This window comes from the organism of the source record quoted next, unplaced genomic scaffold (assembly GCF_019419815.1).
Source record: "Pyrus x bretschneideri cultivar Hongxiangsu unplaced genomic scaffold, Pyrus_bretschneideri_v1 Contig110, whole genome shotgun sequence".
Lineage (NCBI taxonomy): Eukaryota > Viridiplantae > Streptophyta > Magnoliopsida > Rosales > Rosaceae > Pyrus > Pyrus x bretschneideri.
Window position 1 is genome coordinate 444,243 of NW_025999403.1, and position 17,303 is coordinate 461,545.

Genomic DNA, 17,303 nt, shown 5'->3' on the forward strand with positions numbered 1-17,303 from the left:
GTACCAAAATTATGAAATCAGTAAAGTTCCAAGTCAAATCATCATTGGAAATTATTGCAAAATTAGTTATAGCCAAACTCATGTGTACTCTATAACTTCTAATGTCCATTCTATTTTTATCTGAAATCAAAAAGTTATGTGTAATTGTAATTTTATTGGTTTATGGTGGTTAGGTTGAGTAGCATATATAGTACTGCCACATCTTGTTCTATACTTTTGATTGCACACGCATAGTGTGTGCCAGTTGATAGCATAGATTAATTAAGGATAAATTACACTTTACCACCTCAGGTTTGAGGTCTATAGCAACCTCATAAAATATCTTCAAAAAAAATAACTTTCATACCTCACCTATTATTTTATTTCAATATAGTACCTCTGTTACATTTTCTATCTATTGATCCATTAAGAGTTGACGTGGCTACCACATTTGCGCCACATGGCTGCCAAATTTGTGCCATATGGCAAAAAATATTTTTTTTTATTCATTTAAATAATTAATTTAAAAAAATAATAATAATAAAAAACACCAATCTAGAACCCATCTTCCCCCCCAACCCACCTCTCTCTCCTCCGCTATCTTCACCTCCCTCGTAACCTCCCCTTCTCCCTCTTCACCTCCTCGACCTTCGTCCCCTCCCTTCACCACCAAAACCTCAACTTCTCCCTCTCTGTCTGTCACATCCCGGCCTGGGCCCCTACCACATCGCGGCCTCGACTCCACTGTAGCACGATATTATCCACTTTGGGCCCCAACCACGCCTTCATAGTTTTATTTATGGGAACTCACACAAGAACTTCCCAGTGGGTTACCCATCCTGGGAATGCTCTTGCCTTAACTCACTTAACTTTGAAGTTCCGATGGAACCCTAAGCCAGTGAGCTCCCAAAAGGCCTCTTGCTAGGTAGAGATGGGAATATACATATCCGACCGCAAACCCCTCCTTGACTACCTCACTGAAGAGATCTCCTCCTCCAACTCCATCGAGTTCCTCCTCCCTCCCCAGAACAACGCCATTCATCACCCTAAAATTGCAACCGCCCTCGACTCCGCTAGCATCAGCAACCACATCAGCAACGACAACAACAACAACAATGGCAACCATATCCCAACAGCCCTCATTCCGCGCATGAAAACTCCCACTCTCACAGCTCTGCTCTCCACCACCGCTCACCGGAACAAACAGAAACCACAGAGTAGCCGACGATGAACCTCAAAGACCTCGATGTGACCAGCCAAGCCTTTTCCCGACCCAACCAGTTCGTGCCCCAGTCCTCCAAGGCTAAGAGATGAAGGTTGGGGAGGGAGAAAAGAGGTGGGGTTGGGGGTGAGGTGGGGTGGGGTGGGATGGGATATTTAGGTTGTAGGGAAGAAGAACGACTTGGAGAAGAAGATGGGTTTTTTATTTTTATTTTTTTAATTTTTTTTAAATAAATAGGGTAAATTATTATAATATTTTAAATGAATAAAAAATTATTTTTTTCCACATGGCACAAATTTGGCAGCCACATCAGCTCTTGACAGACCAATGGATGGAAAATGTAACGGATGTATTATATTGAAATAAAATAGTAGGTAAGGTATGAAAGTGAAATGTTTTGAAGATGTTGTATGAGGTTGCAATACACCTCAAACATGAGGTGGTAAAGTGTAATTTACCCATTAATTAATTATAGCCATAAGCAATAGAACCAGTTAATTATTCTTACTCAACTTCGTTATACCCTTCAATCATTACCTTACATGGTGTGCGATCCATTAGGTTCTAGTTTGCAAGACAGTGGCTGATAGAACTCTTCTAATCGATTGTGAATTGAAACTAACTTTCAATTCTCTCTTTAGGGAAGAATAGTGATTGTTAATCTTCAAGCTTTCACAAACCATGAGTGACATATAATACTATATCATGGCTACCCAAGCTAAGTAGAAGAGGTAAAGAATATATTCAGTTTGGGATTACAATGCAATATGATCCTTCTGTATATCAATAGTCTCAATCACATTGTTTGGTTGATAGTTTATTCATGTTTACTATTCAATATGATTCTCTTCCTTTATGTCAATACTCTCAATCACATTGTTTGGTCATGAATTTTGTAGTTTGAACACTTGGTCCCACATGACATACTAAAATGTTGACCTTAAAATTACATTATGGTCAAGCCATATGCCCGTTATGGATCAGGTACGGGATGGCGTACTGAAGATACGCACATTGGTGAAGGATCTCCGGAATGATCTAAGAGCCAAGGAACGGACAAGAGTCACCAAACTAGATGAAAGGATCAGAACTATCGAAGACACCATCACCTGTTTTGAAAACTCCACCGCTCAAGCTCTCCAAAAGATGACGGGTCAAAATCCAGGTAGGCTAGCGCAAGAACTCAATCCAAAGTGACGCCATGGGAAATCACAGAAGGCCCAAGGTCTACCTTGATCCGGTATCCTGGAGGGAGATTGTTCCCCGGCATCAATCGCATAGGAGGGAGGCATGAATACTTCCAAAAGACATGAAAGGGAAGAAAGGTGATGTGAGAAGGAAATCAACCTAAGATCCCCACGATCTCTAGACTAGAAACTACCCACTTTCCCTTTAATGGTGCTCTTGTTGTCAAGTTGCAAATCTCTGATGCCATGGTAGGCCAAGTTGTCATAGATAATGGATCAGAAGGTAACATCCTATTTAAAAGCGCAGCTGAAAGGATGGACATCCTCAATAAAGTCAACTTTAGAAAGAAAAAAAAATCTAATGTCCAAACTTTCAACAGTCCTAACTTATCAGGATTGGGCCGAATCATAATGTGGTCCATTAACACTCCTAAATCTTTGACAAAAAAAGAAAAAAAAAAAAAACAAAGAAACTCACTCCTAAATCCATTAAGACTCGGTAGCAACACTAAAGTTCCTTTTTTGGGTTGAGATTGCCAATTGGATAGGATAATTACCATGGAACCAAGAGTAGTAGCTCTCCTTGATTTATTTCTTCTCGGCCCCAAATCTCAGCTTTTAGCCCCAAACACGAACATACATGATTACCAATTCTTGACATGTTGGTAAAAATCGGGGTACCCATTCTAACTCTCAACGGTTTCCCTTCCATTATTGAGTGGGCTTAGTATTTCCGAGTTGGTACTTGTAAGGCTGAATGTTGTGTTGTGTCTCAATGTTTTTTTTGGGTAGATTCTCGATTTTTAATCATTATGTTTACAAAATATTTTTCAATATCGACTTCAAACCCATATGTTTAACATATTCATTTGTATGTTACTTTTTTTCGTTTGTAAATGAGGTTTTATGTTCGAATCTCGTTAATAATGAGTTTGATTCTAATTTAATTTCTCACTTTTCAAGTCAACTGTATCACTGTATCAAATCGGAAAAGAGTGCTACAATGCCTAACCCATTGTCTTATTATCCCACCAACTTTTTATCAAAGTTTTAAGAGAACTTTAACTAAAAACTCCCGGTTCTGTTTACTTTAATGAAAAACCATATTTTTACACTAAAAAGTCAATCATGGTACTATTCACTTTACCTTTTATTTTGTCCTTATCGTTAAAACTCAAAGTTTTCAAGCTATTTTCATTAATTTTCCTAAATTTTAATGACAAATTTATTTTATTGCAAAATTACATAGAAGGACATAAGAAAAATGTAAAGAAAGTGCTTTTGTTTGGGAATTGAAGTGTAGGCAACCCCGACTCTCCCTCAGCCTCTCTCCAACGCACCATCGTTCCTCACAACCCAACTCAAAACCAAGCGAAAGATCCAAGATTTAAGTTGTTGCTTCCCTTCGGTATTTGCAACCCATATCACATCTAATATTGAAGAGAAATTCGATTTTGCAAAGATAGTATGCAATTTTTTGAATTTAAGAAACAATTCTTGGTATAAACGTAAATAATGAAAAAAGTGGAACAATTAAAACTTTGGGTTTGTCTGACAGACTAGTAGGAGGAAGACCAGCTTAGGTACTCTTCAAATGGATTATTTATTTATTTATTTAATTGACCAAATTGACGAAGAAGACAGAGAGATATGAGTTTAATTATAAACCATTAAAAAAAAAAAAACTTACTAAAGTTGGTCTTCATAGAGCAAAAGATTATAATTGTATTTGGTTTTATTTGTTTGTTTTAATTAGAAGAAAAAGTGAACATGGCATCACTTGAAAAAAAACGTAGCATCACTTGAAAAAAAACGTATTCAGTAGGGTAAATCTGTTTATGCATCTCTTACTAATTAATGCTAGCCATAAACAATTGAACCACTTAATTATTCTTACTCAACTCCGTTATATCCTTTAATCATTACCTTACATGTTGTGCAATAATTAGGTTCTAGTTTGTGAAGCAGTGGCTGATAGAACTCTTTTAATCAATTGTGAATTGAAACGAACTTTCAATTCTCTCTTTATGGAAGATTAGTGATTGCTAATCTTCAAGGCTTTCACAAACCATGAATGACATCTAATAATATATCATGGCTACCCAAGCTCAGTAAAAGAGGTAGAGAATCTATTCAGTTTGGGATTACAATGAAATACGATCCTTGTGTATATCAATACCCTTGATCACATTGTTTGGTTGATAGTTTATTCATGTTTACTATTCAATGTGAATCTCTTTCATTATGTCACTACTCTCGATCACATTGTTTGTGTTATCCATATTGTTTATGTGATCAAAACACAATATATACATATATATATATATATATATTCACACACACACACACACACACACACGATTATAAAGAACTGATATGAAGCACTTCTACGTGACTAGAAGAACACCAATTCTGATGAGATTGCCGTGATTGAAAAGAACACCAACTCTTCTACAAACTCCTAGCTTTATGACAATGCTCTATGGGAAGCCTTAGTTGTCGTGTCTAGGGTTAGTAGGGACCGGTGTTTATATATATATATATATATATATATATATATATATATATGTATTAGCCAAAAAGTCTTAGATTCCGTCCATATGGGAAAACTAAAACTCTCCTTTCTTGGCTCTCAATTAAAATATCATAATCATATATTATTAAGGATTCAATCAAAACCTACTTATAATGTAAGACACTTAATGTAGGGTTGATATAAGGAAATCAAATTGCAATTTAACTGATCTCCAACTTATACATTCCTATTACATATAGTAGACCATTTATGGTTGATTTATGTTGAATAAATCCAACAATTTGGTCATGAACTTTGTAGTTTTAACACTTGGTTCCACAAGAAACGTCAAAATGTTGACCTTAAATTACATTATGGTCAAGCCACAGACCTGAACAAAGAAGATGCCAATTTTATGGATCAGGTCTGGGGTGTCGTACTCAAGATACACACATCAGTGAAGGATCTCCGAAATAATCTATGAGCCAAGGAACATGCAAGACTCACCAAACTAGAGGAAATGATGAGAACTATTGAAGACACCATCGTCCGTTTCGCAAACTCCAACGCTCAAGCGCCCCCTAAAGATGACAGGTCCAAATCCAGGCAGGCTAGTGCAAGAACTCGTTCCAAAGGTATGCCATGGGAAATCACAGTCATAGAAGACCCAAGGTCTACCCCCTATCCGGTATCCAGGAGGGAGATTGTTCCCCAGCGTTAATCACATAGGAGGGAGGCAGGAATGCTTCCAAGAGACACAAAAGGGAAAAGATTACACAAAAAGGAAATTTGACATGCCCAACCCTGATATTCTCCAAACACCAAGTTAGGGATGTGCTGGGTGACACTCGAAAGTGACGAAGCCATATTAGGATGCATGAGAACTAAAAACAATTAACCGACGTAAATAAAACTTGTAAATTTAATTATAATGAATATGCAATTATGGAAAGTGTTTAGAGCATACAACTAAACTCAAACACTAAAAGGGAATAATATAAAATTGAATGAACAAAAGGATGGGTCCTACACCGAGATGACTCAAAGATGTCGATGTGGGTGTGCCTTGATGTCGGGATTGTACGCCTCGAATCTAAGTCCTGAGGGGACACAAAACAAAACATGAGCAGACCAAGTTGATATATAAGTAATACTAAAACAGTTAATCTTTAACGTACTAAACAATTAATCTTTAATGTACTAACCCCTAGGTTTAGAAAACTTGTATAGCATAATAAGTAATAGGTTTTTCTGAAAACCCTAACATGCCATAAAACCTTTCATAAAACATATATCGTACATAGGTTGCTTCGTAGTGGTAGCACAAGGCATATATATATATATATATATATATATATATTCATTCGCCTAAAGGCACTACATCTCCCAGCCGAAGCCACCAACCTACGTCTAGCCAAGGCCAATATAAATATCAATCGCCCGTAGGCTCCTATAGCAGCCGATCGAAGCCAATGTAAAAGTATCATTCGCCCGTAGGCAGGACATTCATCCGTAGGCAGATCGTATGAATAACCACTAAATAAGTACATAAAAACATTAACATAATATTTCTAATATATATATATATATATATCTGTCTATCTTAATCGTAGTTCCGGTACCCCCCACGCGTCGATTTAGGTCGCCGGAAAGTTGGTCGGAAAAGTTGCCGACGCTGCCGTGGACTGCGGCGAAGCACAGTACCTCCAGTGGAGGCGCTTGTGCTCCACGCGCCAACCAAGGCAGACACCTATGCTCAGTCCCACACGCTGGCCAGGGGTTTGGGATCCGACTGGGTTAGGCCGGATCCAGGTTCTGGGTTGGGCTTGGTTATTGGGCTATGGCCATTTGGGTTTGGGCCAGGCTTACACGGCCCAAAGGCTAGGACCGAGTTCCATGGGTTTGGTTGATCCAGTTTTTAGGCCAAATTCGCGAAGTAGGAAGGAGCCAGAGCTTCCTAAGCTCCAATCGACCTCAATTCTACATTATACTCGACGATTAAACCATGGGAATGAAGCTACGAGGGAGGGGAAGAGAAACATACCATTTTAAGGTCTAGTCGTGGTCGGGAAGCGTGGAACCTTGTCAGGGGGTGGGTGTGCTAAGTTCCATTGATGGGTGTCTTTGTGCTTCACAAAGAAGGGGAGGAGAGAGAGAGCAAATATTGAGGGTAATGGTGGTGGTGTTGTCGTCAGAGGGAATGGGTGTAAGTGTGTGTGAGTGTGGCGCTTGGGGCAAAGGGACACAACGAAGGAGAGAGATGGAGAGAGTGAGGTCCGAGAGGGAGAGGGATAGGAATGAGACAAAAAGAAAGGAGGAGAGATTGGGCTAAGGGGAGACAATCCAAAACAAGTGGGCCCCACTGGGTACACACATTAAGACCAAAAGTAATCCCATCTAAAAAATATCTAGCCCACAAGGTGAAATTACCAAAATACCCTCGTTCCAAAAATCTGCAAATAAATATCGGGACGGGTTGTTACAAAATCAACCCAAGATCCCCGCGATCTCCAAACTAGAAACTATCCACTTTCCCTTTAATGGCACTCTTGTTGTCAAGTTGCAAATCTCTGAAGCCATAGTAGGTCGGGTTTTGGTAGATAATGGAGAAGAAGATGACATCCTATTTAGGCGCGGCTGAAAGGATGGGCATCTCCAGAAAGTCAATTTTGTAACTGATCTACTGTCCAAACTTTCAAGAGTCCTAACTTTAAGGATTGGGCCGAATCAAAATATGGTCCATTAACACTCCTAAATCCATTAAGGCTTGGTTGCAACACTAAAGTTCCTTTTTTGGGTTGAGATTGCTAATGGGATGGGATAATTACCATTGAACCGAGAGTCGTAGGCCTCCTTCTTGATTTATTTCTTCTCGGCCCCAAATCCCAGATTTTAGGCTCAAACACAAACATACATGATTACCAATTCTTGCCATGTTGGTAAAAATCGGGGTACCCATTCTATGAAAACTCTCAACAGTTTCCCTTCCATTTTTTAGTGGGCTTGGTATTTGCGAGTTGTACTTGTAAGGCTGAATGTTGTGTTGTGTCTCCATGTTTTTTTTTTTTTTTTTTCGTTTCTTCTTCTTCTTCCGTAGGTTCTTGATTTTTAATTATTATGTTTGCCATGCATTGGTACATTATGGCAAGAAATTTTCGATTGTGACAAAAATTCGAGTGATGTACCACGTGTTTTTATGTAAACAGTGAAAAATTTTAATTTTTAGGTTGTTAACTTTTTAACGCACATATTCCATCATTTGTATAGTGACATGTAATGTATCATCTCGTATGCTGGTCACTCTGAAAAATCTCTCCATCATGGCTTCAAATTCATTTTTAATCATTATGTTTGCAGAATATTTTTCATTATCGACTTCAAACCCATATGTTGAACATATTCGTTTGTATGCCACTTAATACAAGGTCAAGTATTACTCTTTTTCGTTTATCAGTAAGGTTTTAGATTCGAATCTTGTTAATAATGAGTTCGATTCTAATTTAATTTCTCACTTTTTAGGTCAAATATATTGTTATATCAAATCGAAAAAGAGTGCTACTATGCCCATCCCATTATCTTATTATCCCACCCATTTTTTAATGAAAGTTTTAATGACAAGTTTATTCTGTTGCAAAATTACATAGAAAGACATAAGCAAAATGTAAGGAAAGTTTTTTTGTTTGGGAATTGAAGTGATGTAGGCAGCCCTGTCTCTATCTCAGCAAGTCTCAAGCGCAGCGTTGCTCCTCACAACCCAAATCAAAACCAAGCTAAAGATCCAAGATTTAAGTTGTTGCTTCCTTTCGGTATTTGCAACCCATATCACATCTAATATTGAAGAGAAGTTCCATTTTGCAAATATATTATGCATTTCTTTGAACTTAAGAAATGATTCCTGGTATAGACGCAAATAGTGAGAAAAGTAGAACAAATTAAAACTTTGGGTTTGTCGACATACTACAGTAGGAGGAATACCAGTTTAGGTACTCTTCAAATGGGTTTTTCTATTTGATCGACAAAATTGACGAAGGAGACAGAGGGTAAGAGTTTAATAAACCATAAAAAAAAAACTTACTAAAGTAGGTCTTCATACAGCAAAAGATTAATTGTATTTGGTTATTGTTTGTTTTAATTAGATGCTCGAAGGCTTAGTTCAAAGATCTAAAAGGTTGGGAAATTGAGAAACGATCAACTTACCAATAAATTCTTCAACATTGAATTTAATGAAGGGAATAGTTGGTGGATTCAAAAACAATATTGGATTGCTAAGGCTATTTTAAGAATAATGGTGAGTGTGAAAATAACTTTGTTCTCTTTTTAGTTTTAGTTAAGATGAAAATATAAGGTGAGTGGAAAAATAGGATAATGAAGTAGACATAGCATCATTCTAAAGAAGCATATCCATTAGGGTAAATCTATTTATGCATCTCTTATTAATTAGTAAGGAAATAAATATTTAAGAATAGGCTGGCTAGGTATTAAAATGGTCAAACAAAATTGAATGCAAAACGGTTTTACTAAGCATAATTTCGAACCGTTAGTTCAGGTTTACATCTCTCTTACAAAAAGCTTTCTTACCATCTACCCTATGCCATTCCAAGTTCCAACCACAGTACTATAGTTCTGCAGTCAACAATTTATTCCAGTTTCATGTCAAATTATATCAGCAGCATCTTGCTCATGGTTATTACCACCTTCTTATTAGGCTTGCTTTCACCGGCGGCTGTACTTGCATCTTGAGACATCTCACCACCTTATTACAAGTCTAATTATGATCCTGATATGGCTCCGGAAGAGGCCCCGATAATCGTCAAGGAATTTCCACCGGAGCCACTGCCCGGTCGGGACTCGGATCAGTCTAACTTCTTGGAAGCATGTGCTGTTCGACTAACAGGGGATTGTGGGGAAGCAATTTTCACTGATATCTTTTGGAACCAAACTAGCCCTATCAGTGACCATTTCTGCTGGAATCTTGTGGGGTTAGGACTTCGCTGCCACGTTGGTTTGGTAGCTAATATAATAAATAACCACCCTGCAGCCTTCAAAGCGAATGAGATCATGCTTCTTTTGAGAAGCGTGGACATCTGGAATATGTGTGCTTTGGTTGCAAAAGTTGAGGCCCCTATCCCTTCTCCCTCCCCACATGAAGAAAATAATGAGACTGTTTTCTAGCTAGCGAGATTTATACGTGTATGTTTGCATTGCCAAGTACCCTCATATTATAATTAATTAAGATGGGATAACCTGGTTTTGGATTGCCAATCCATCTGTTTTTTACTTTATGCATGCTTTATGATGTATATTTAAACTAACCTAAATAATAGATTAATTTAAACAAAATTAAACTTGCAAGCGCACGAATCAATTGTAATAATATATGCAAATACGAGGTTGATCCCACAGGGATTGTTTTAACACCAATTTAATGATTAATCACGCTAGACTTAATTAAACAAATAAAGGATAGATTGAATTGAATAATTGAGTAATTGAGTAATTGACTAAGACTAAAATTAACAAGAAAAAGAAAAGACAATTAACAAAAACAAACACATGACACAAGAAAGCCTAAGGTTATGAATCCACCAATAACAATCATATTTACTTTTCCTATAGCCAACTATTATCCAATTACCATGCCAATGTTAAAGGTTGTTCTTTCTAAGGAATAAATTAATCCGTGGTTAGATATCAACTCTTGTATTTCTACATGATAATTATATCCTATTGATTAGGCATACAATTAAACACATAAAAACCCATTAAGTGTAGAAGAATCATGTCAACCAAGTAGGACTAGCTTGATATTGGTCATCCTCACTAGTTTGTCTACTCTTCTTAATCTTAGTTCCAATAAACCTAATTGATTGGTCATCCTCATAGATTTATCTAAATATTTAGATGCAAAATTCCTAAAGGTGATCAGTCATTAGAAATTCGAACCTAGAATAAAATACTCACAAAGATTAAGAATATAGCATGGCATATAATCAGATAATGATTAACAAAGTACTTCGCAAATATTCATGTCATGGCTTCATCATAAACCTTAGAAAATAACTTAGTTACACATAGAAATAAAAATAAAAGAAAGATAGAACCTGGAATCCATGGCAAAGCACGTCCCTAAGCTCTTCTTCACTTATTGTGGAGATGGTGAATGGTGTATTATGGTGTAGTAATATGGGTATACGAGGGTGGATGGATGGATCTAAGAGAGAGCTTAGGGACCTCATTTATACTAGAAAACCCTAAAAAGTCTGGGAGAAACTCTCCTAAAATAAAACAAACTCCTAAACAATTAATGACACAAACTAGGAAAGAATCCTTCTTGGCTTAGGAAACACGTCATATGTCTTGCAAGTCAGTTTTGGGGATTTATCTTCTAGAAAATTCTATAAAAATATGAGAAACATAGTTTTATCTCCTATGTTTCCAGGAATATATCGCACGCCACTAGGAAAAATTGGGAAAGCCTTCAAATTTTCATTCTCCCATAGTTGTGCAATTCTGATGGGAAAACAACTTTTGCAGGATTGATTCGTGAAACTGGAATGAATGGCTTCATGGAAAATTATGAAATTTAGATACAACAATCTTCAGCCTCTTGGCTTCCTTCTCCATTTGGCCTTGCATCAAAACTCCTCCAAAAAGTTGAATTATCACCAAAAACGTCCTAAATATGCACAGATTGGCTGAAACTGAGAAAAGGAAAGTAATAAGGCTCATTTATAATCAATTCCTTAACAAAACTTAGGGATTATTAACATGAAAATATGATAAATAATGCACCTATCACTTTACTATTCCCATACACGGTTCTTACTTTGATCCATTGAAACTGTTCAATCTCAGGAGCTTAATTACAATATTCTTTCTTGTACATGTATGTGGAGGTGTACTGGCAAGTGATGAATACAATCAACTTCCAATGAGATAAATTCATTAATTAACATAACATGTACACATCATTCATATGGTACACCAATCTTTGTACTAGGCTTTGAATTTCATGGTTTAAGTTTTGTTTTAAAGTGCATACAAGCATGCTTCTGCCATTTAATCGTTAAATGCATGTATTAGGTTGCTTAATGAACTAAGTTTATTAAATATTTTCCTTCAATAGGTATTTATCATACCTTGAGTTTTACCATAGCGAGGTTTTGTGAGTTTTATTACTTATGCATTATTCTGTTTATTTTGAGATTCGTATTCGCTCAATGTGTCATCGACTCCATCAACTGTTCTTACTTCATCACTAAAGACTTGATGTGACATTTGTCTGAGTATTTACACACTAAAGAGAGAATGTTACTGACACACCCCGATCGGAATCAAGGCGTGTTGACCGTCACGTGAGGGTGACGTAGCCATGTGCACAGTGCGGAAGCAAAAGATAATAATAAAAGTACGAATAAATAAAAACCAAACTACTAAATAAACTGGGTAAAGTAACACACTAGTGTGAGACTAAGTGGGATAAACATAATCAGAGCACAGAAAACCTAAGTGCAGAAGAGCCACCGTCAAATCCTCGTGAACCACCAAAGGTGAGCTTACATTTGTGATTTTCTGTCAGAACCACCGTCAAATCCTCGTGAACCACCAAAGCTGCTTCTAACTAGAACCTGGAGGGGCGCAAAACCAAAAGTGTGAGTGGGCAAAAACAAAGCTTTTCAAAATCATTTCATTATCAAAAGTTCTAACCCCTCGCCGTAAAACCTGTATAGTTTCCCAGAAAATAGAATATACACATATATCGAAAACATGTTCAGAAATATGCCATGTCGAATGCCTCCACATAAAAGGTAAGTAACCCAGGTAATGTCAATCAATGCAAGTAATATGTCAGCTGAGTCACCAAACGTCACTTGTACGGCTGAATCTAGAGCTCAAATCCCCAACTCACTAACTATACCTACACACGAGTCGAAACCACCTAATGTGGTCTGTATGACAGGACTGGGTGTAAATAAATACGCTCTAGTGCTACGATCACTTGAAGACTAGGCGAATAATCGCGGGTCACCTACGAGTTGGAACCACCTATAGTGGTCTGTACGACAGGACTATGCACCTAACTTGGATCCAAGATGAGCGTGTGGTGCGGGAGGTGAACATCACGTGAAGGACTGTGCCCTACTTTGGGCTGGAGCACTAACATCGGGGGTGCAGGTTATGAGCTCTCTATGCATCTCACATAACCACTAATTCACGACCATAAACCATAAACTTACCTGGCACTTACATGTGCGTCCGCAGCACCAAACATACATATATGCAACTACTAATGCATAAATAAATAGGCAAACGCTATGCATGGCATTTAAGACATATAAACGTTCAATTTCATTTTCTGGGAAAACCCACAAGTATATAGGTATATACGGAAAACCAAAAGCCCACTCATCGATATGTGGAAGGGTCGTAACCCCCTTGCCTTGAGTGACTGCGCTCGTCCTTAGGATGGGTCTCGCCTACATAACCAAAACTAGGTTATAACTTCTTATACAATGCTCAAGTGGGATATTTGGATATACAACCGTGATCTACTCAACCTCAAGAACATCCCCATATTTTTAAAATAATTTTTCGATGCCCCACGTGCCGGCGAGTGCACCAACCTACGCGCCCCCCACACGCGTCCACGTGCTAGGCACACTGACGGCATCAGTTAACGCCATCAGGAATATTCTGTTAAACCCTAACATATTCCGTCAAAACTGACTGATGGCTTCAGCATATTCCGTCCAAAACTGATGGAATATACTGTCTTCTTCTCCGGCGAATTGCCGGTCGCTGGAAACCTGGAAAAACTTTAAACCCTTCGTTCTCACTCGTTTCTTCACCAATTTCTATGAAATTTGCACCAATGGAAAGCTAGAGATGAGTAGAACAACGTTATACCTGTTTGAAACCTCAAAGATCACGAGATGTCGCTGGAGAAATTCAAGAAAAATCGGCCAAACTTGTAACTCACGATCCCGACGTCCAATTCCTTCCAACGAACCACCCCGAGCTTCCTAAGGACCTTACTAAGCTTCCTATAAGCTTCAAATTCCCTGAAAGTCAATAATTCACGTGTGCATGAACAATGACCAAATCGGAGATTCCTGGTTCAACGTGAAATCAAAGGATTCCTTACCTGAAATTGGTATGGTTGAACTCGTATGATCCTCATGAACACCAAGGTATTAATTTCCACGTCGATCTGTGACGTTTGCAAGGGATTTAGGTCTCATCCATACAAAGGGAGAAGAAGAGAGAGAGAGGGAGTTCGAGACAGAGAGGGATACGGGGAAGGATGATGAGGATCATAGTGTGTGGTCCAGATGCAACCAACAAAACCACAAAACAATCACCCAAAATGACAAATACCCACCAAGGGCAAAATCGTCATTTCACACCTACGGTACGAATAATTCGGGACGGGCTGTCATAGTTACAATCATAGATTCATTAGGGAAGTGATTGTATAAATCCTAGCAAATTACGTAGAGAATTGTGTAATATCTTTTAGATAGTTTCTTAGTTGTAATTGTATTTCTTGAGTAGTAAAATTCTCAGTCTCTTATCAATAAATAAAAGCATAATGGGGGTGAGAAATTGTGACATCCCGTCCCGAAACGATCGAACCGTACGTGTGAAATGACCATTTTACCCCTAGTTTGTTCTATTAGGTTTTTGGTGTTTTGTGTGGTGTGGACAGTTGTGGGGGTCACACACACACACATTCACACTTGCTATCTCTCTCTCCCTCTGACTCTCCTCTCTCTCTCTCCCCCGAGCTCCATTTCTCCTCCTTCCCTTTGAAAACGTACGGACAAACCCACAACCCACACAATCCTAACAGATCGTGGAAACCAGCTACACCATTCAACTCGTAAGGTCGAGGCGAGCTCAACCATACCATTTTCAGGTGAGGAATACTTCGTTTTCACGTCGATTCAACAATAGCCGAATTGAGTACTGTTCATGCAAGTTTTATACATTGTGTTTTTGGGCTTTTTAAGCTTGTAGTTGTGTTAGAGAGACCTCAAGGAGCTTGGGAATGCTTCGTTGGGTGAATTTGGACGTCGGGAAAGCTTAGTTTCAAAGTTGGCCGAACTTGGATCGTTGTTGCAGGTGAGATTCTTTGATTTTTAGGCCTTAAAAGTAGTCTAACGTGATTCTACTAGTCCTAAGCTTCATTTTGGTATAAAGAACGTGAAAAATGGTTGAAAAACGAGTGAGAAAACGAAGTTTGAAAAATTTCCAGTTTTCCGACGACGGCGCCGGCGACGGCGGCGGCGCAGGCGGCGGCGGCTCGCCGGAGAAGACAGGGGAATATTCCGTTGGACTTAACGGAATATTCCTACAGGACTAACGGCGTCAGTCAACGGAATATTCCGTCAGTCAACGGAATATTCCGTCGGTGTGCCGTGCACGTGGCCGCGCGTGGGGGCGCGTGGACCCGTGCCATTCCAGGCGCGTGGGGGCGCGTGCGTGGTCCAAAAATTATTTTAAAAATATGGTTGTGATCGTGAGGTTGTGTAGGTCACGTTGGTATATTCATTTGTCCATTTTGAGCAATGTATGAGAAGTTATTTTGAATGGACGGTTATGTGCTCTAAAGTTAACGTTTTTATAGTTAATTCGCATATAGGTGACACGTATCCCGAGGACGAGCGTGCACATTCGAGGCAGGGGGGCTACGACCCTTCTACATACCAGTGAGTGGGCTTTTGTTTTCCGTATATACCTATATACATTTATATTCCCAGAAATTGATTTAAAAAGGGTTATTTGCCTTATGCCATGTACTTTATTATTTATCATTTATGCATCGTTGCATGCATCATTTGTGGCGTACATATACATATGCATATGTCATATATATTTATGTGTGGGTGCTGTGGAGGCATAGGTAAGTGCCAGGTAAGCGTTAATTAACGATTGCATTAAATAGTGGTTAGAGACGATTAGAGAGCTCATAACCTGCACCCCCGGTGTTAGTGCTCCCGCCCAGAGTAGGGCACAGTCCTTCACGTGTTGTTCACCTCCCGCACCATACGCTCAGCTTGGATCCAAGTTAGGTGCATAGGCCTGTCGTACAGACCACAGTAGGTGGTTCCGACTCGTAGGTGACCCGCGATTATTCGCACAGCCTTCACGTGATCGTAGCACTAGAGCGTATATACATGTTACACCCAGGCCTGTCGTACAGACCCTTTAGGTGGTTCCGACTCGTGGGCAGGGTTAGTTATTGAGATTGACAGTTGAGCTCTATATACAGCCGTACAGGCCACGTTAGGTGACTCCGGCTGCCAGAGGATTGTGTGATTGATATGACTTACACCTGAGCACCTGCATATCATTAGGAGATTTGTCATGGCATATATTGAGCATGTTGGCATACCCTTGAGCATGTTTGAGCATATCTATACATACGTACATATGTTATTTTCTGGGACGTATACAGGTTTTACGGCGAGGGGTTAGATTGTGTTTTGCTAAATGGTTTTCAAAGAGCTTTGTTTTTGCCCACTCACGCTTTTGTTTTGCGCCCCTCCAGGTTCTAGTTGCTTAGTCGTTGCGGTGGTTTCCCTTGCGAGCGATACTGATGAAGAAAAGGACGGCAACCAGAAGAAAGATGACAAAGGTAAAGGTCAAGCATCGCTTGGGCCCCGTCAGACTCAGAACTTCAAGAGAGGTGGAGCTAGTTCTAGTTCTTCGAGTGGTGGCTTCAGTGCCACTGGGCAGGGTCGTGGAGGTAGATTTTCTGGTGGCGCTAGAGGCCAGAGGCAGGGCGATGGTGGGCGAGGCAGAGCCCCAGTTTGCCGTAGGTGTAACAACCGGCATTTCGGTGAGTGTAGACGTGGTAGCAACGGTTGCTTCACATGTGGACAGGTGGGACATAGAGCGGCACATTGTCCCCAGGGCCAGCAGCAGCAGAAACCACAGCAGACCTTTATGCCACCACCTGCACCACTCCAGCAGATCCAGGGTCCTAGTGGTTACGGACAGACAGGTCGAGGTGGTGCCTACCACTACCAGGGCGATGCTGCCCCTTATGCTCCGGGGCAGTATCTGTATCCTCAGGACCCCTACTCCCAGGGTAGTTACCCTCAGTATTCGGGCGGCTATATGCCGTATCCTCCAGCTTCAGCCGGCGGTTCTCAATGGTATCAAGGAGGACAGTTTCAGACAGGAGAGATTGCTACCAGTAGTGCAGGGTCTTCGAGACAGACCGGTCAGCCCAGTCAGGGGCGTGGTACGCAGAGTCGTGGTGCTCAGGCGAGCAGAGGTCGTGGCGGACGGCAGCAGGGCCAGGGGCGTATACATAACATTTCTTTGCAGGATGCTCAAAACAACCCGGATCTGATTATGGGTACGTTAAATATTCTTGGTTATTTTGCTA

At 39.6% G+C, this 17,303-nt stretch overlaps 1 protein-coding gene across 1 annotated transcript; it reads left to right on the plus strand.

The window, feature by feature from the left end:
* Positions 1–9,685: 9,685 nt before the first annotated feature.
* Positions 9,686–10,075, plus strand: LOC125473965. The gene has a single exon (XM_048577392.1). It carries the CDS (start codon positions 9,686–9,688, stop codon positions 10,073–10,075), a length of 390 nt encoding a protein of 129 aa, XP_048433349.1.
* Positions 10,076–17,303: the final 7,228 nt, after the last annotated feature.

Excerpts from the sequence above, each read along its gene's own strand:
- LOC125473965 (XM_048577392.1), top strand. The coding sequence starts at position 9,686 with ATGGCTCCGGAAGAGGCCCCGATAATCGTCAAGGAATTTCCACCGGAG.